Below are 19,464 nucleotides of genomic sequence, written 5' to 3'. Positions count from 1 at the left end.
TGGCCTATTATGCCAGGAATACTGAGATCACCCTTCACAGAGAACAAGAGAAGGATGAAGAGGACAGTCAGGGAGAAGCCAGCTGACTGGGTTCTGGGTTCCTGGGTCCAGCAGCCGCTTGTATAGCCTATCTACATTCCAGTCCTGGAGTTTCAGGAGGTACCCATTATCTTTATAACAAAGGACCCACCCCTTCCCGCTTTTGCTTGTTACCTGGACTATTTCTTGCAAAAAAGTCTTGCGGGGGTGGGGTGGGAACAGGTTATAAAGAGACACTTCCAGATTAACTCAGTTACTAGGGGTTTAATTCTAGGAATCCACAAGGAAATAAAAGTAGGAGGGCCCAATGGCCAAACAGAATGCTATCATAGATACAAGCATATTTAGTTCCCAACTCCACTATAGTGGTGACTCAATGACTCTCTATCACTGCCTCAGCTTCTCCTCTCACCCATACAGAACTTGGCCACAGAAGACTACTCTGACCATGCCACATTTCCTACTCATCCCTCTTTCTGGGAGAGGCTTACTGGCTCAGTAAGTCAAACTCAGTCTAGAATGCGGGGCTACCCTACCAAGTCACCTCACAGGCCTCCAACTGGGTCACACAGGAGCTAAACATAAACTTTTGGCCACCTGCTCAGAAGGGCCTGTGGATACAGCAGGCGCTCAGAGTCACGTGCAGAAGGGCTGCTTAGTATATTATCACCTATGCTGTGAACCTATTCAGGAATGAAATGGAAGCCCAATAACACGTTGCTGAAAACAGCTGTATACTATTTTTGGATCCTAAAAGAAATATTTAGCAAAACGTATATGCGCCTAATAAAACTCATGTTATCTATATTATAAATATGCATGCAAGTTCTATCACATGCACTTTTTTCCTAAAAAATCAAAAAACGACGTTAGTGGGGCAGTAAAGGTGGTGTGTACACTGGATGTTACAGTTTCAGATTTGCAGCTTGAGCAAGTCTGAAACATGGAGAACAAGGGACAGGCAACTGTTGCCTTTCCTTTCCAGAGTCATCTCCAGCCTGAAGAAGGCACCAGAAAGATAAAAGGACGGAGCAGAGACTCGGAGAGAAGGTTGCTCCTTCCACTCACCATTCGTTCGTTCGTTCATTCATTCACTCACCACACACGCACTATACATCAGACCCTGTACTACCAGTTCGGGCTAACCCGGCTTTCCTAGGGAAATCTTCACGAAACAAGTGAAAGACTTGTTTCCCACGCGGAGGAGGGGCCTCCGGGAGAAGGAGGCGCATCTTTCTGTCGCAGCGCGACCTGTCCCGCCTGTCCCGTCCACTCCCCCAAGATGGCGGCCGCCTCGACGCCTGCTCCGGCGCCGGCCGAGTGGGAGTCTTCCCACGCCTTTGGGATACCGCCCCGCTGCGGACTCCGCGGAGCCCAACGTTTCCAAGAGGCCGCAGGCCCTGCGCTCCCCCCAGCCCCCGCGCCAGGACAGCCCTGCTGAGCATCACCGCTCGGCAGCAGCGCAGCTCCCAGAGCCCCGCCCCCGGGGCCCCACGCCGCTGGCCCGTGTCGGCTCCTATTGACGCCACTGGGGGCGTGCCGGTGCGACCCGCGACGACGCGACGCGCCAACAATGGCGACTTCGTCATCCTGAGCGGGCCTCGGTTTCCAAGTGGTTTCCAGACGTTGACGCGGGAGCCGTAGTTGCCTCAAACTCGGTCGGCGGCGGCGGCGCGCGTGCGCGCTCCCGCCTCGACCCGGATCGGGCCGCGGCGGCGAGCCCCGGAGGGGCGAATCAGGTGGGCGGTGGCGCGGCGAGGCCAGGTCCTGCGACGCGCGCGCGCGCGGCGGGCGGGCAGCGGGCGGAGCGGGGGGCGGTGCGGCCGGCGAGTGGCCCTGACTTCCCGGGGGCTGCTGGGGCGCCGCGGGGAGGCGGGCCGGGGGGCGGTGGGAAGCGAGCTGAGTGTGGCCAACCTCCTTTTCTCTGTTCCCCTCCAGCATCAGCTCGGCCTCTTCGCTCGACCGGACCTTGCCTCTAGCCTAAGTGGGCAACATGAGCGGCAACAACTTGGATGCGAACGACGAGTTTGATGAGCAGTTGCGAATGCAAGAATTGTACGGAGACACCAAGGACGACGACACCGAGAAAGATCCCGGTGGAGAAACCGATTCTTTCGGGCAGCAGCCGACTGACACCCCGTACGAGTGGGACCTAGACAAGAAGGCTTGGTTCCCCAAGGTAAGTCACTCGGGCGCCGCTGCACAGCGGGCCCACCTGGCCAGCCTCGCGGGGCGCTCCTTTCACGTTTTCTTTGCTGAGGTCCTGGGTTAGAGCCCCTCTGGCTAGTGACGTTTCTTTTTGTTGTGTCTGTGGCAGAACCGACGTGTAAAGGAACGGAAATCTTTAGAGAGATGTCTTCAATGTAATTTAATTCTTAAGTCCTTTTTATGCCTTATTAATTTTATCTGTGGAGGTTGCAGTTGGTTTATGTCAGTGACTTTTTTATTGCAAAGAGGAAAAACATCAAGAGCAAATTCAGTCGATGTTAATCTCAGGTAGTCTCAATCTTATTCTAGGAATTCAGGTGGTTAACTGATGTGCTAGGTGCAAAATGCAACTTCTTGAGTTGAAAAAAATTGATAAATTGGTAAAATTTTACTGATTGAACGTTGCGTCTTTTTTTTCTTCCCTACTAAAGTTGGTCCTAGACAGGTATATTTGAACCATATCACTACAGGAATATGACAGGAGGAGCACAGAACTTGGATGGAAAAGATCTGTGCGTATTTATTTAGAGTACTTGTAAATTTTTAAGCATTCTGTTTCAGCTTGGAAGTAAAATGACTGATGTTAAACTCGGTTCTGTAAACTTTTTGGTCAGAGTACCCTGTTAATCAAAGTCTCGTGGTACAGGTGGAAAACAAGGATACTTATCCCACACTGATAGATTTGCAAGCCAGTGATGCAAACCATGTCTGCATTGTGTAATTTGAGTGTTATTTTTTAATTATTTATTTAAACTATTTTCTTTCCCATTTTTTATTTGTGTGTATGTTCCAATCCCTCTGAATTGTTAAACTTAACATTTCACTTGGGTACTGGTGGTGCCAGCTAGAGTGCAGATTTGGTTTCTTCAGCCTTCTGAGTACTTCACCAGTCATCAGATAGTATAGTAATTTTTGGCTCTATCTTTTTATGTTATGGAACCCATACCACTTCAAACTTCCAAGTTTTAAATTTTCCTCATTCCTATGTGTGCCTCACATTGACTGGTATGAAGATACAACTACGTTTGTTTCATTGTGCAATTGTGCTTTTTTCTCTAAGAGCCAGGAGGATGGATGTGAGTTGGATTTGTTCTTGATTTGTTTTGACATTAAATGATAATGTGATTTGAGTATGTATACTTACGTTCATGTGTATAGTAAAAGAAAATTTGATTCTGTTGTTAGATTATTAGTTGACTGTTGGTTTTTATTCTGTTTATTGTTATCTGGTACTTCCTTTGCTATGTATATCTGTAGTCTTAGTCAAGTAGACTACAGAGATAGTAATTTACAAATGAAACAACTAGGAAAGGTGCCAACGGCACTTAAAATGCCTTTAATAGTATCTCAGACTTTTGTGTTGATAATCCAAGTACCCATGTCTTAATTTTTTTATTCTCTTTTGCACAGTTTTCTATGTAGGTGACTATTTGTCATATATGCTTTAGTTACTGTTATCCACAGAAACACTCAAATGTGACATTGTATAATTGAATATACTGTTATTTGACACAGTGTAAACTTTTCACAGTAGGAAATCATTTTTTAATTTCTGTGTGTGTGTGCACTGAACTTCTTATTTAGATCACTGAAGATTTCATTGCTACATATCAGGCCAATTACGGCTTTTCTGATGATGGTGCGTCTAGTTCTACTGCAAGTGTCCAAGATGTCAGTGCTAGGACTGCAGAAGAACCTCCGCAAAGACAACCCCCCGAACCCAGTGATCTGAAAAAGAAGGGAGAAAAGAGAAAGGCTGAATCAGGCAAGTAGATTTAGCTTGCAAAACATGAGTATAAAAGTTAAAAGTATGAGTATGTGTATATGTATTTACTTTTTGAAGAATTAGAACTTTGACAGAATCATAAGATGCGTATTTTTAATTATTATTTGGGTTCATGTGTTGGCTCTCCCACTAACGTGTAGGCATCAAGCAGATTGTTTCAATTCAGTTCAGTTCTCAGTTTCTTCCTTTGCAAAACAGAATTCTTATTAGGAGATTATTTAAAGTTCTGTTTAAATGGTTGGTTTGGGGTTTGTTTTTTTTTTGGTACTTCCAATTAAATTAAAGAAGTCAATTTTGCTTCTGGTGGCACAGTAGATTGGAGTCAGAAGCAACCTATGCCAAGGCTTAAAGTCAGAGCAAGGGTAAGGTTTTTTTTTTAAGGTAGTATCAGATTCATAAGGAACCAAGATAAGCTAGCCATCTTTTTTCAGACAGGGCTCTGAAGTGAATTACTTGTCCAAAGATCCAAATACTTTGAAAACTAGCCAGTGATTTGATTTAGTCTGTCTTATTCTAAGGGTAAGAAAAAGTTCCTGGAAGTTTCGAGAAACTGCCGCACTGTCAGGATTTCATAATGGGACTCTTACCTTTTCTTGCATGTGTTTTTACTTGATTTTTACTCGATTTTTATTTTTAGGATGGTTTCATGTTGAAGAAGGCAGAAATACAAATGTTTATGTGTCTGGTATGTATACCTTTTAACCACATTTAGAATAGAAAATATTTGATTTTGAGGTTTTTCCACAAAGTTATTTTTAGATTTCCATTTCTCTGAATTCTATTTTTTACCATTGTGTCATTTATTTGTTGAGCCATGTACATTTAGTGAGGAATATGTTTTTATATAAAACTTAAGAAAAAGTACGTGTATATAACTTTGCACGCCATCCTTTCTGACAGTTTTAGGTAATAACTCAGCAGTTTGCCCCTTCAGAGTCATTGATACAAGACCTAATCAAAGCATGATTTTAATGTATATTTGAATACATTAAAACATGAAATTTCTTAAAGTCTATAGATGTGAGATTTTTACACACTTTTAGAAAACCAAAATTTTGATGCACTCATCACTCATCCAAGTTACAGATTTTGAATTAGTAGAAACTTAAGTAACCCTCACGTTTGTTATAGATGCCATTATAATTTTTTTCCCTTAACATCACAGGTTTGCCTCCAGACATTACAGTGGATGAATTTATACAGCTTATGTCGAAGTTTGGCATTATTATGAGAGATCCTCAAACAGAAGAATTTAAGGTCAAGCTTTACAAAGATAATCAAGGAAATCTTAAAGGAGATGGACTTTGCTGTTATTTGAAGGTTAGTTATGTGGTCATGTAAGTTTCTTCTATCTCCATTTTTCAGCTCAGGAACCAGGGCTATAATTTTGTATAGTTGGTAACCAAGGGTAAGGGCTATTCAAAACAGGATGGGAAGAAAACTTTGTTTCTGATTGTGCCTTTGTGTATCACACTGATAAAGTTATTTACTTGCTCTTGTAAAAAACTATGTTGTAAAGTTATTCACTTCCTCTTGTAAGAAACTATGTTACCAAGTCAAGGTATTATGTTAGTCATAGGACAGACGTGCTTCTTTTGTCTTAATTTTACTGCAAAGATCTCTTTCAGATCAGATCAGTCGCTCAGTCGTGTCCGACTCTTTGCGACCCCATGAATCGCAGCACGCCAGGCCTCCCTGTCCATCACCAACTCCCGGAGTTCACTCAGACTCATGTCCATCGAGTCAGTGATGCCATCCAGCCATCTCATCCTCTGTTGTCCCCTTCTCCTCTGGCCCCCAATCCCTCCCAGCATCAGGGTCTTTTCCAATGAGTCAACTCCTCACATGAGGTGGCCAAAGTACTGGAGTTTCAGCTTTAGCATCATTCCTTCCAAAGAAATCCCAGGGCTGATCTCCTTTAGAATGGACTGGCTGGATCTCCTTGCAGTCCACGGGACTCTCAAGAGTCTTCTCCAACACCACAGTTCAAAAGCATCAATTCTTCTTCACAGTCCAACTCTCACATCCATACATGACCACAGGAAAAACCATAGGAGTGTATGAATGTAATCAACGCAGAACACATTCAAAAAGCCACAAAGAAAAGAAAGTCTGTAACATTTTATTCCCCCATTGGAATGAGTTAGACCAGGGTTTGGCAAACTTCTGCCCACTGCCTGTCTTTGTGAATGAAGTTTTACTGTAATATTCCCACATTGTTTCGTTAATGCATTTGTCTGTACCTCTTTTCACAGTGCAACAGCAAAGTTGAGTAGTTGCGACACAGACCACATGGCCCACATAGCCTAAAATATTTACTCACCAGCCCTTTACAAAAGAAGTTTTCTGACCCCTGAATTAAACCATAAAGGAAGTGATAACTTAGGCTTAGTGCTTTGAAATATATTTTGAATGAGAGAGAAGAGAGAGTGGTATTAACAGACATTTGCAGAACTTTATGTATTCATGGTGCCGTAAATTGCACAGGGGAAAGCTCAGTGTCAAGGAAGCCATTCTTTTTGGAACACCTATCACGTTCAGAGCATGTGTTACTATGCATTATTGCAGGGTACAAAAGAAATGGGCACAATGATGGCATATTACATATGTCATGGAACCTGAAAATAAATACAAAGTGAAATCAAAGTGTTAAAACAACAGTACCAATGTCACGAGTGTGTTGCGAGTATACAGCATTTCAGTGAAATCAGAGGGGACTAAGAGTAAGCCGACAGCTTTGGGAAAGATAGGTTTTTGACCTCGTTCTTGAACATAATGGGGATCATACAAGACTATGACCATTATAGGAAGATACTTATGTAATTTTCAAATGTAAGGAGCTTGAACACTTAATAAGTTCTTCAGGGTTTACTAAAAATCTGTGAAGAGTCTCTTAGGGGGTTTCATTGGGTTTTAAAATTTTTAAAGGGAAACATAGGGTTTTGATAAACTTTATATATAAAATTTATGAGCCATTAAATTACAAGATTACCAAACCAGTGAATTGAGTTCCAGAATAACATAGTTAATTGTTCCAGGATCCATATTCGATTGTGTGGCTGAATTCAGTGTCCTTTTGAGTTTTCCTTAGATCTTTGAATCAGTGCAGAGCTGACAACTGCCCCCTTTGTATCGGACCCAGAATCCACACACGTGTGTAATGTTCAAGCTGTCAGATAATCATCTTCCTAGTATATCACAGACCTACATTTTAATTGATGAACAAAACAAATTAAAAGGCTGACCAAACTATTCCCAGTTTCTTGAGTCATCTAGTCTTTTAAGTAGGAAACTTCGAATTTTAAAACTGGAACGCACTTTAGAAATCACCCATTTGCCTCATTGTACAGATGAGAAATCGAGACTCCAAAAGGCAAAACTGCTATTCCAGTAATGGTATAACTTTAATTTTGTCAAGAACTCTGCAAAGAAGGCATTTCCATTCCCATTTTATAGATGAAGAAATTGGGGCTCAGGGAGCTTGAATAACTTGCCTAGCTTCATATAACCGGTTGGGGACAGTTGTGACTTAAATACAAGTTTCCTGATAGGCATTCTGGAGTTCTTTATTCCCATGTAGGTAGTTACATTTAAATTTTTATTTTATGTATAGTCATCATTCATCTAAAACACTCCCAAAGTTTCATTTCAGTGTGTAACTTACTGATTGTAACTTGTTTTCGCTTTACAAAGAGAGAATCTGTGGATCTGGCATTAAAACTTTTGGATGAAGATGAAATTAGAGGCTACAAATTACATGTGGAGGTGGCAAAATTTCAGTTGAAGGGAGAATATGACGCCTCAAAGAAGAAGAAGAAGTGCAAAGACTACAAGAAAAAGCTGTCTATGCAACAAAAGTTGGTGGTTTTTTTTTTCTGTTTTGAAAGATTTTGTATAAATATTCTAGAGTATGTTTTTGGTAATAATTGCATAGTTTTGCTCCATCAAATATGCCTACAGATTATTTTTAAAAAATTTCATTTACTATACGCCTGAAAATAACACATTATAAATCAACTATATGCCAATATGAAACAAAAATTTTTTAAACTTTTATTAGATCCTCAGAAACCTTCAATAATCTGTGTAATAGGATGTTTGGCAGTGATGGTGTTTTTCATTTTCTGGGGTGTTCATTTTTAATACAATAGGAACTTAAATAAACTAAAGCTATCTCTACATAAAATGTTGAATATCAAATTAGATAAGATGGTTTAGGTTTATATATGAGAGCCATTAGTTCATTTTTAATGTGGATGGAATCAGCGTACCAGGAGCTAAACTTTTACATTCATACTAGTTAGTAGGAGTTAGAAATTATAAGCTTTATCATTTTTCATGTATTATGTGGTTGTATATAATACATACATGTCATCAAGTTTCTATTGATTTAATGTTTTTTTGAAATATGCTGTTTTTAAGAAATGGGCCAAAATGATGAGCACTTAGATCAGGTTGAATTCTAATAAAGCTTCTAACACTGTGCTTAAACTAATGGTAAAATGGTTATAAAAGCATTTAGTTGTGATGCCAATAGTTTTTATAGGAATAAAGTAGATACCTAAGCATTTTATAGACAAACCAGTAAGATTTAAGATTGTAACAGAGTAGTTTTACATATTTCAGTGCAGTTGTTTGTTCTTTGTAATTATAAAATACCTGGAAACTAATACAATTTGAACATTTCCTTGGCCTTGAAGTGTCTCTTCCTAGATAGTCATAGATACTAAATAATTACCAATTTTCCAGGAGTCTCATTGGAATGTTTGTAACCAGACAGCAGTTCTGAAAAATATACTTACTCTGGGCATTTCAGACACTGGGTCCATCTTTAACTGCCGGTTGTTTTTATTTCAGAAAGCTGTGCAGTAACTGTGACTAAAATACACATTGTTGTTTTGAAATCAAATAATTGTCATTATTAAGCATTCAGTAAAGGATTATATTTATAGCTTGTTTTTTTCTGTCTCCAACAAGTCTGAAATGAAATTCACAACTTCCTGTTCCTACTTTCTCGCATTAGGCAGTTGGATTGGAGACCTGAGAGACGGGCTGGCCCATCCCGAATGCGCCATGAGCGAGTTGTCATCATCAAAAACATGTTTCATCCAATGGATTTTGAGGTAGGAAGAAGTATTCTTAGGGTTAGAAACACAGATATTCTTTCTTTCAAGAGAACCCAAAGCTTGCCTCAGTGCATCTTTCTCATGTCATATCCTGCATGTTCATGAGTTGTCATGGTTGGAAAATAGAACCAAGAATCAGTTGAAGGTTTCAGATTTTCCCAGGTTTAGCCCAGTGTTCTTTTAGTCATATCCCAAGTAAACCAGGCTAATACCCATACTGTGGCCCCAAATGGCAGCTGCTATATTAAAAGTACAGTCTTGAAAAGATTTCTGTGAGTCACTTGTGGATGTTAAGTACAGTTCAGCAATATAGGCTTACTTTGGTGGGGAGGACCAGTTTCACAATTGGAAATGAAAACCTCACTTTGGTGCTAAAAGTTTGATACTTAAAAAACTTTAGGTTAGTGAACTGCTGCTGCTGCTAATGGCAGCTGCTGACTCTGTGCGACCCCATAGACGGCAGCCCACAGGCTCCTTTGTCTGGGATTCTCCAGGCAAGAATACTGGAGTGGGTTGCCATTTCCTTCCCTAATGCATGCATGCATGCTAAGTTGCTTCAGTCGTGTTCGACTGTGTGCGACCCCATGGACAGCAGCCCACTAGGCTCCTCTGTCCACGGAATTCTCCAGGCAAGTACTGGAGTGGGTCGCCATTTCCTTCTCCAAGTGAAATACAGTCCCTGACATTTGAGTAGTGGAGGTGGTTTTTCAGAATCTAATTTTTACAAAACCCTTTAATGGCTATTACGAGGACTTTGTAATACTTGATGTCCATGGACGATTCTAGAAACAGCAAATAAAAGTGAATAAAGGAAGAAGAGCTACTAGAGAGGTTTAAGGAATATTAGTTGCCATCAGGATACCTTGTGTTACATTCTGCATCTTGTTCTTATCTGTGTGTTTTGGCCTAGACTCATGGGATCATTCATGGAAGAAAAATTCTTTATTCTCTGCCTGGATTCTGAAATTAGTGGTAACAAGTTACACATAAGAAAACAATGTTCGTAATGTAAAATTCCAGACAGTTTGCATATGTTCTCGTTCCTACCAAAGCTGACTCTTGATCCTTTTGTGCACCGAAATAGAGTCAGAGTGGCGATATCATTTTAGCCCCCTTTAAGAGAGCTCCAGGATGGTCTGTGAAACTCCATCTCTGCAAATAGTGAGGTGATAGGGTTTACTGTGCATCTATGGAGCCTGTATCTTTTGAGGTAATCGAGAAGATACATGTGGTCTATTAGTACTGTGTGGTGTCTCTTCTGGCTCTAATCCTGAAGAATCTTGAAATATGACAGAGCCAGTTTAGACTTGCAGTGATAATGAACTATGTTTTTTTTGTTTTTTTTAAATGCACATAGGGACTTTCCTTGCGGTCCAGTGGTTAGGACTCTGCGCTTCTACTGCTGGGGGCCCCAAGTTCAGTCCCTGGTCAGGGAGCTAAGACCCCTCAAGCTGCAAGGATGGCCAAAAGAACCCCACACATGTTCACATGCACACTAAATGCTTTTTGAAATGCTGTCCCTCCCAGCTGGGGCTTTGAAAGGCATGTATAGATGGATCATGGTATCTAGTCTACTTGGTACAACTCCAGAATTCCCTGTGATTCATCTACATTTTATTTCCTTGGCAGATAATTGTTTTTTTTTTAGTTCGGTGACCTTTTAATTTCTGTGACTGGAGACCTTAGATTCACAACATTCTATACTCCTAACACTTGAACATGAACATAAATGTATATTTAATTTATTAAGTATCTGGGCTCTTTGCAAGTTGAAGTCTGTTGAGTAATTACCTTTAACCTGTTTCTGCCTCCTGCCTTGCTCATTGAGACACTTAAGTCTAACACTTAAGTCTAGCTATCACCCTGGGCAGACTTAATTTTTCCTAGCTTAACAAATAGTCTTTCCTCCCAAAAGCCACATTTATTCTTCCTTGACTCCTACAAATTCCCTCCAGTGGACGTTTTAAAGGATAGAAATTTTATGCTTGTAAGTTCTTGATTGTTTAAAAAAGAAAATCTTTATTGGTTTAGTATAAACTTTGGAATTATAGAGCCTTTATATTAGCCGGTTTTATTTTATTCATAGCATTTATTATCTGAAATTATTGGATCTTATCTGTTAGAATATGAGCTCCATGAGAGTCAGGGCTCTGTCTACCTGCTGTGCTGTTACATTCCCAGTGCTTAGCACACAGAAGGCCCTCAATATTTATCTGAAAAAATGAAAAAATGAATGAAACCCCTTTTATTCACAAGGCAGAGTATTTTCATTCACTCAATGAATACAATATTTTCTCTTTAGCATCTTTGCAAATGAAGGAAAGTTTTCAGACAGCTGTGCCACAGAGGCTGGGGAGGGCAGTGATGGGGTTCAGAGTTCTTGGGCAGAGAAACCCTTGGTGCTGTCTTTGTCTGCCCATCTACCTGGGCTTGTGTGGTCTGCCGAGCTTGATGAGAGCCTGTCAGCAGTTTTTGTTTTTTTGGCTCAGTGTTTTGTAGGCCTGAATGTAAAAGTGTATCAGTATAGGTCTGTCCACTGGAGTAGATTGTCCAGAATGGTAGACTATAGCCACATGTAATTATTTCAGTTTATTTATTTTATTATTATTATTTTTCCTTTTTGGCCATACCATGTAGCTTGTGGGATCTTAGATCTCTGACCAGGGGTTGAACCTTTTTTTAAAAAACAAACGAAGTTTTTGTGGCAACCCTTTGTGGAGCAAGCCTGTTAGCACCATCTTGCCAGTAGCATTTGCTCATTCTCTTTCTCTCTGTCACATTTTGGTAATTGTCACAGTAGTTCATACTTTTTCATTATTACTATATTTGTTATGGTGATTTGTGATCAGTAATCTTTGTTACTATGATGACTTGCTGGAGGTTCAGGTGATGGTTAGCATTTTCTAGCAGTGTTTTTTTAATGAAGGCATATCTTTTTTAGATATGATGCTTTTGTACACTTAATAGACTACAGTATAGTGTAACGTAACTGGAAAACCAAAAAAGTTCATGTGACTTGCCTTATTGCAATATTTGCTTTATTGTGCTGGTCTGGAACTGAACCTGCAGTATCTCCAAGGTATGCCTGTATGTCTTTATTCCAAACAGTTGATTAGAGTTAGAAGCAAAATACCTAGAAATACTTTTTGGTATCAGGGAGAACAGTGAAGGCTAGTATTTTAAATGTAACTTTAGGGGGTTTTCAGTGTTTAATTCAAAGCCTTATTTAAAAAAATCATGCCTGGCAAATTTGAATACTAAGAGATGGAAAACCAAAACTCAGATGCAGAGGTGGTTTTCTCATTGTGTATACCAGGGCTGTTCAATAGAGGTCTAATCTGAGCCACGTGTGTAACTTAAATTTTTCTAGCAGCCACAGTATAAATACAACATGAAACAGGGGAAGTAAATTTTAATAATGAATTTTATTTAACCCAATATATCCAAGTATTATAATTGTAGCATATACCATAAAAACGTTAATAAGCTGTTTCTTTTTTCCCCCCCCTTTGGTACTAAATTTTCAAAATCTGGTATTTACCTCACACCTGCAGCGCACATCAGTTTGGACAAGCCACGTTTCAAGGGCTCAGTAGCCACATGGGGTTATTGGCTACTGTCTTGAATGGGTTTAGATTGGAAAGGAATGAGAAATACGGTTTATTCCTGGGAAAACAAAGCACCACCCTGGAAAAAAATGATGAGTGTCAAATGCGGAAGGTTTCAGCTTAACAGTCTGAGTTTAGTCTCAGGTCTGTTGCTTGCAAAGAGCTGTCTTTGGAAAATTTTCATGCTTAGCTAAGTTAAAAAGACACTTAACCAGGGGAAGGGGTTATTATCTTTAAGTCTCATGATACTATAGCAGTAGAGACACATTTGTTTTTCAAGCTGGTAAAAATGAAAACAGAAGTCTGGGAAGTATTTGGCTGAAATTTGATGTTCTTTTGGGAAGGACACTGAGGCTTTGATAAAGAAAGAAAGACAGGGACTTGCCTGGCGTTTCAGTGGTTGACAGTCGCCTTCCAATGCGAGGGACACTGGTTCAGTCCCTGGTTGGGGAACTGAAATCCCACATGCCGCCAGGCAACTAAGCCTGCATGCTGCAACGAAGACCTGACACAGCCAAAAATAAAAATAAAAAAGTTTTTAAAAAAGAAATAAAGACAGTAATGCACCCCTCCCTTCCACAGTAAAACTGTGGAATCATGCTTAAATTCGTCAAATATTTTGAAACAGTTTTTGTTTTTAATATAATCCTGATTTCCTTTGGTAAAGAAAATAGAGTTACTAGGAACAGTTTATCAAACTGAAAAAGTTTTAATCGACTGTTCATTGTGTGAAAAGACGCTGCTGTTTTCTGTGAGGTATTTCAAATTCAGTCAAGGGAGATTCCTGCTTGCAGAAAGCACCCAATCTGGTAAGAGCTACCCGCCACACACACATCCCTAGAAGCCACCCCATGGCTTTACCAAATGAGTATAGAGTTTATGCTCCATTCCCCCATTCCTCTCAGGTTTGAGAATTTTATATAAAACAAATTGGTATATTCTCCAAAGTTAGATTTTATAAGTGGGAGAAATCCAGAGTCCCGCAAGCTATAGTTTTAGAAGCCTCAGATTTATAGGATTTTTACAGTTTTAATTTTAAATTTGACTTCAGTAACTGCCTACCAGTTGTATATTTTTGCCTTTTGACAAACTTTAGGAAGGAGAAGCTACTTGTCATTTTTTGCTGTTCTCTTTAGTTGGTGAGGATTCAGATGTTTCCTAAAAAGTGTTTAGGTCTGCTTCAATAGAAATTAGTAGATAGGATACCCTTGTATATGTTTTTATGTAGTTGAAATTCAAGTTGATAATATAACTTTTTATGAACCTTTTTCATGCTTTGGAACTTGAAGAAAATTTAATTCCCACAAGAAATTTTAAATCCTTTTGTTGTTGGGGGAGGGGGACTCAAGACCACTAGAAGCAGCAGTGTTTGAGTATTCTTAATAGACTCATAGTTGCAAGAAAGCATTAGTTAAGTGTGTGTTTTTATTGTGTGGTTAACAGCAGCTCCTTATTTGTGTGTTTCAATTGCAGTGTAGTAGGAGGCAAGATGAACAGGAATCCTTATAAGGGAGGTTTACCCTATGAGTTAAAATAGAATCTCAGAAGCACAAAGAATCATTGTAGGACACAGTCAATGAAGGGCTTCCCTCATCGCTCAGTTGGTAAAGAATCTGCCTGCAATGCAGGAGATCCCAGTTCAATCCCTGGGTTGGGAAGATCCCCTGGAGAAGGGAAAGGCTACCCTCTCCAGTATTCTGGCCTGGAGATTCCCATATAGTCCATGGGGTCGCAAAGAGTCGGACACGACTGAGCAACTTTCACTTCACTTCAGTCAATGAAAAGGATATATGTCTCCCCCTTGCAACATTTTGGTAAATAGGAATCTATGCAGAGCACAAAGCAAAGGTTTTTCATCTTCACAGTCATTGTGATGCTGATGCAGAACATAAGAATTATTAGTCTCTGACTTAATATGTGCCACAGGACTTCACCTGCTACAGCTGCTATTATTTGGGATTTTCACTGACATGTTCCTTCCCTCTCCTTTGCCACTGCACGTTCCCATTGCTGCCTACCATACTTGTCCATTCCCCCATCTCAAAGCCAGGCAGACCAGTAGTAGTAGCAGCAGATGTGATCGTCTTAACTTCTTTAGACTTTGACTCTTTTTAATTTTGTAGACTGCAGGCAAACATAGCTAATAACCTTAAGCAAAACTTTTGTTTGTTGGTTTGTCAAAGCAATAAATTTCATTCTCAGGATTTATAAAGGGGAAAACCCCTTTTAATTGAGTGTGTTTTTGTAGGACGATCCACTGGTGTTGAATGAAATCAGAGAAGACCTTCGAGTAGAGTGTTCAAAGTTTGGACAAATTAGGAAGCTCCTTCTCTTTGATGTAAGTGGCTTGAACAAATGATTCCTAAAGCAATTTTTTTCCATTTTAGTAAGTTATTACCAAATGTCAGTATGCCTCCAAGTTTTTTACATTAATGTTTTTACGTAGTAGCTCTGCTCTCTAGTGGTGGTGGTCTGTTCGCAGCATTAGCGTAATTAGATGAACATGGATTACAAGCCAAGCCTTCGATAGACTTGCTTATGCCTTGGTTATTTTCCTTTATCATCACTCTTGAGTGAGTGTATGGCCAGGTGAAAGTGTAAAAGAGTCAACATTTATTGATTGCAAACTACAGTTACTTTATATATTCTCTCCTTTAATCCTCCCAATCCTCTGAGATAGGTACATGCTATTTTACTTATTTTTATTTATTTACCCATTTTACAGATGAGGGAGTTTAGAGATTGAGCACCTTGCCCAAGGTCATTTCGCTGGTAAATGGCAGAGCCAGGATTTAATCCCAAGGCCGTTCAGCTTCAGAGTCCACATTCTTAACAACCATGCTATTCTGCGTCTCCTTTGACACTGTAATGAGCAGGAACATTTCCAAGTATATCATGCTTGGTTTTTGCTTGATAAAATTAGGCTGAAGAAGTAGCTAGCTGCGTGTCACTGGCTGGAGTAAATGGAAAGAAAGACTTCATACATAAAATCTTTAGCTTAAATCATCAGAAAGAATACTACTGCCCTACCTTGCCACATGTGTATATTTCTCTTTCAGTTTTCTCATTCATTCCTTCTTTTATCTTCCTTGTATTTTTTAGAGACACCCCGATGGTGTGGCCTCTGTGTCCTTTAGGGATCCAGAGGAAGCTGATTATTGTATTCAAACCCTCAATGGAAGGTGGTTTGGTGGGCGTCAAATCACTGCCCAAGCGTGGGATGGAACTACGGATTATCAGGTGAGTTCTGCAACTGTCAAGGGCACGTGAATTATTTCATTCCAACAGATACTGATCTAGCAGTTTTTCATGTAAGTTTTCAGTTATGTGTAATCTGTTTAATGTAACTGTACTTTTAAATAATCCTTTACATTGAGAGTATAGAAAGAAAAATGTTTCATTCTTTCAGTTTATAAGTCTGAAGTGTTGCACTTGCTCAGAACAGCAATGGGAAAGAAGGCATTAAGCTAAAGTGTTTCTCTTCTTTTCTGTCTTATAAAGTACAGACAGTTCAGTGATTAACTTTTTAATTGAGGAGACATTTCTACAGTGCCATGGCACTGGGCATTTATTTAAACGATCTTATGGTCAGCACTAGTAAACTAAGGTGTAAAGTTTGGAAAGTGAAGATAGGGAGTTGCTTTCATTTCCCAGAAGTGATACCTTATAAAATCAGAGTACTGTGAGCAATGTTAGAAATGTTCCAAGACGTTGTTACTTCTTTTGGCCTAAAACATCTTTTAACAGCGGTTTCCATGTGTACACAGGTGGAGGAGACCACAAGAGAAAGGGAGGAAAGGCTGAGAGGATGGGAGGCTTTCCTCAACGCTCCTGAGGCCAACAGAGGCCTGCAGCGTTCAAATTCCATCCGTGCTCCAGAAAGGGCAGGGCCTTCTAGAGTTAGGCATTTTTCTGAGCACCCTGGCACATCTCAAGCAAATGTTCAAGCAGCCGCAACTGAAATGGCATTTGAAGAACCTATAGATGAAAAGAAGTTTGAAAAAATGGAAGATGGGGGAGAAGTTGAAGAAGCTGCTTCTGAAAAAGATGCTAAAGAAAGTGGCCCTGAAAAAGAAGCTGAAGGTCCCCAAGAAGAATCTGAAGAGAGCTGCCTTGAAAGAGAGTCTAAGGAAGGCTGTCCCAAAAGAGAGCGTGAAGAAGACTTCCCGGAGAGAGAGTCTGGAGAAGGCGGCCCTGAGAAAGAGCGTGAAGAGGGTAATCCTAACAAAGAGTCAGAAGAGACTGTCCCTGAAAGAGAATCCAAAAAGAAGAAACTCAAAACGGATCCTGACAAGAACGGCCGTGAGAAGGAGTCTGAAGAAGGCGGCCCCGGCAAGGAGTCTGAGGGGGAGGCCAGCCCCCAAAAGGTGGCTTCTGAAGATGACGACTCAGAACAAGAGTCTGAAGACTGCTCAGAAAAGCAGTTTGACGATGGCTCTGAAAAAGAGTTAGAAGAAAATGGCCTTGAGAAAGGTTTTGAAGAAGATGCCTCTGACAAGGAATTTAATGAAAACATTCCGGAAAAAGAGTTAGACGAAAATGAATCTGAAAAATCAGAATTCGAAGATGACAGCTCTGAAAAAGTGTTTGATGAAGAAGGCTCTGAGAAAGAGTTTGACGAAGAGTCAGATGAAAAGGAAGAAGAGGAAGATGCATATGAAAAGGTATTTGATGATGAATCAGATGAGAAAGAGGACGAAGAAGATGCAGAAGAAAAGGAACTTGAAGATGCTGATGAAAAGGACGAAGAAGATGATGCAGATGAAAAGGTATTTGAAGATTCAGATGGAAAAGAAGATGAGGAAGATGGAGATGTAAAGGAAGATGAAGACATAGATGAAAAGGTGTTTGAAGATGATGATTCCAACGAGAAGTTGTTTGATGATGATTCCAGCGACAAATTGTTTGAAGATTCTGATGAGAGAGGGACTGTGGGTGGTTTAGGGAATGTTAAGGAAGAAGGGCCCTTGTCCACAGGCAGCAGCTTTGTTCTCAGCAGTGATGATGATGATGACGACACTATTTAATCCCTTAAACTTGCTTTTTAGGGAGATTCCATCTCCATTTTGCCTCTGCTGCAAGGTAATTACTCGTAGTGCTACATGAACGTGTGCATAGAGGTAGGATGCCATCTGATTAATGCAGTGAAGTGTTCATGGTTACCTGTATCTAATTATTTTAAATATGTGTTCTTTGGCTGTTCAGTTCAAACTCCATAGCATAATGCAAGTTAACTTGCTCCTTGTCCTTTGTCAGATTTCTTAAGTGCATGCAAAATAATATTTTTTAAAGTATTCTGATTGAAGTTTGTGACATTCAGAAATAAAGAAAGTTGTTGATATGCAGGAACGGAAAATTGTACTTGAGTTAAATTGCATTTTTAATTCTTGCTGTTGCTTTATTCATACTAACGTTTGTTTTTTTTTTTTTAAGGACTTGAAAAATCCCTGTAGGTGTCTCTTTGCTTCCACTTTATGATGTTACCACTGATATCCCCATTTCCCCTCTCTAAACCAGAACATGTTACTAAAACTTATGAGGTAAAGAACTCTTCAGAGTTTTTTGCTCCCCAGTCCTCACAAGTTACTTTTTTCTACCCTCTTCCCATGAAAATTCACTCTTAAATGTGCAAAGGTGAACTTCCAAAGTCCACAGCTTCCATTATTGAAAATATGGAGGAGATTAGAATTCTACCATTTACTGTTTGGACACCTCTAGAAGTTCATTCAAGTTACAGGACCTTTCCCCAGAAAAATCTGTGCGTACACTACACAACCTTCTGTATCCAGTTTGGGGCAGTTCATGTGGATCTCCTGGAGTTAAGAACTTTTGTCATGCTTATTTCAGATTTTTGTTTTTGATTTTGTTCTAGAATCGTGGTACCCAGTACTATGGAAATGTGTAGTTCCAATAAAAAAAATGTGGCTCTTTTCTTGATTGCGCTTTCCAAATTCAGTATTGATGAATTGACTTCTGATGTTGCACTTAAGAAGTTATTCTCATAAATTAGAATTAAAATAAACTGCATTGGTGCATTTTCATTATGCCGTCTGTCAGTGTAATCATTACCCTCTTCAGACAGAAAAGACTTGTACTTCAAGCCAACTTTCTGAGAATTTTTTAGTTCATGTCTGGGTTCTGTTAAAAATCTTCAGGCTCTTCACCAGGGACAAATCAGTGAAAGAGGTGAAGAAAGTTAAACAGAAAAATTGCAAACCAAAATAGTGTTCCTTTTAAAGATAAGCCAGAAGTATTTAAATACTTTATTTATTGTGTTTTACTACAGTTTATGGGTTTCCCTTGTGGCTCAGCTGGTAAAAAATCCACCTGCAATGCGGGAGACCTGGGTTCGATCCCTGGGTTGGGAAGATGCCCTGGAGAAGGGAAAGGCTACCCACTCCAGTATTCTGGCCTGGAGAATTCCATGGATTGTACAATCCAGGGGTCACAAAGAGTCTGACAAGACTGAGTGATTTCACTTTGAGTTCACAGTTTATAGTAATTTGTTGGAGAATTGTTTTTCTAAACAAAAAGGAAAGAATGCTTTATTTTCTGTACATAATGGAACACATAACTACAATATACATTAGCTCTAAGACTGTTAGAAGGAGGCCATTTTCATTCTAACTTCTTTCCCCTGCTCATTAATTTGGTATATATCAAATACTTATACCCTTTTCACATAAACATCCTGGAA

The 19,464-nt window shown here is 39.9% G+C and overlaps 1 protein-coding gene across 1 annotated transcript; it reads left to right on the top strand.

Annotated features, from left to right (window-relative positions):
- Positions 1-1,354: 1,354 nt before the first annotated feature.
- HTATSF1 (HIV-1 Tat specific factor 1) lies at positions 1,355-18,717 on the top strand. The gene is made up of 10 exons (XM_070365556.1): positions 1,355-1,778; positions 1,978-2,218; positions 3,832-4,012; positions 4,671-4,718; positions 5,199-5,353; positions 7,727-7,890; positions 9,057-9,156; positions 15,016-15,105; positions 15,870-16,007; positions 16,535-18,717. The coding sequence occupies exons 2-10, from the start codon at positions 2,033-2,035 to the stop codon at positions 17,792-17,794; spliced, it is 2,322 nt and encodes a 773-aa protein (XP_070221657.1). The 5' UTR covers positions 1,355-1,778; positions 1,978-2,032; the 3' UTR covers positions 17,795-18,717.
- Positions 18,718-19,464: the final 747 nt, after the last annotated feature.

The sequence above is a fragment of the Bos mutus genome, chromosome X (genome assembly GCF_027580195.1).
Source record: "Bos mutus isolate GX-2022 chromosome X, NWIPB_WYAK_1.1, whole genome shotgun sequence".
Taxonomy (NCBI): domain Eukaryota; kingdom Metazoa; phylum Chordata; class Mammalia; order Artiodactyla; family Bovidae; genus Bos; species Bos mutus.
The sequence above is the reverse complement of the archived record's forward strand: the minus strand, read 5'-3'. Positions and strand labels throughout refer to the sequence as shown.

Excerpts from the sequence above, each read along its gene's own strand:
- HTATSF1 (XM_070365556.1), top strand. The coding sequence starts at position 2,033 with ATGAGCGGCAACAACTTGGATGCGAACGACGAGTTTGATGAGCAGTTG. Across the intron at positions 2,219-3,831 it reads AGAAGGCTTGGTTCCCCAAG|ATCACTGAAGATTTCATTGC; the intron begins GTAAGTCACTCG and ends CTTCTTATTTAG. Across the intron at positions 7,891-9,056 it reads AAGCTGTCTATGCAACAAAA|GCAGTTGGATTGGAGACCTG; the intron begins GTTGGTGGTTTT and ends TTCTCGCATTAG.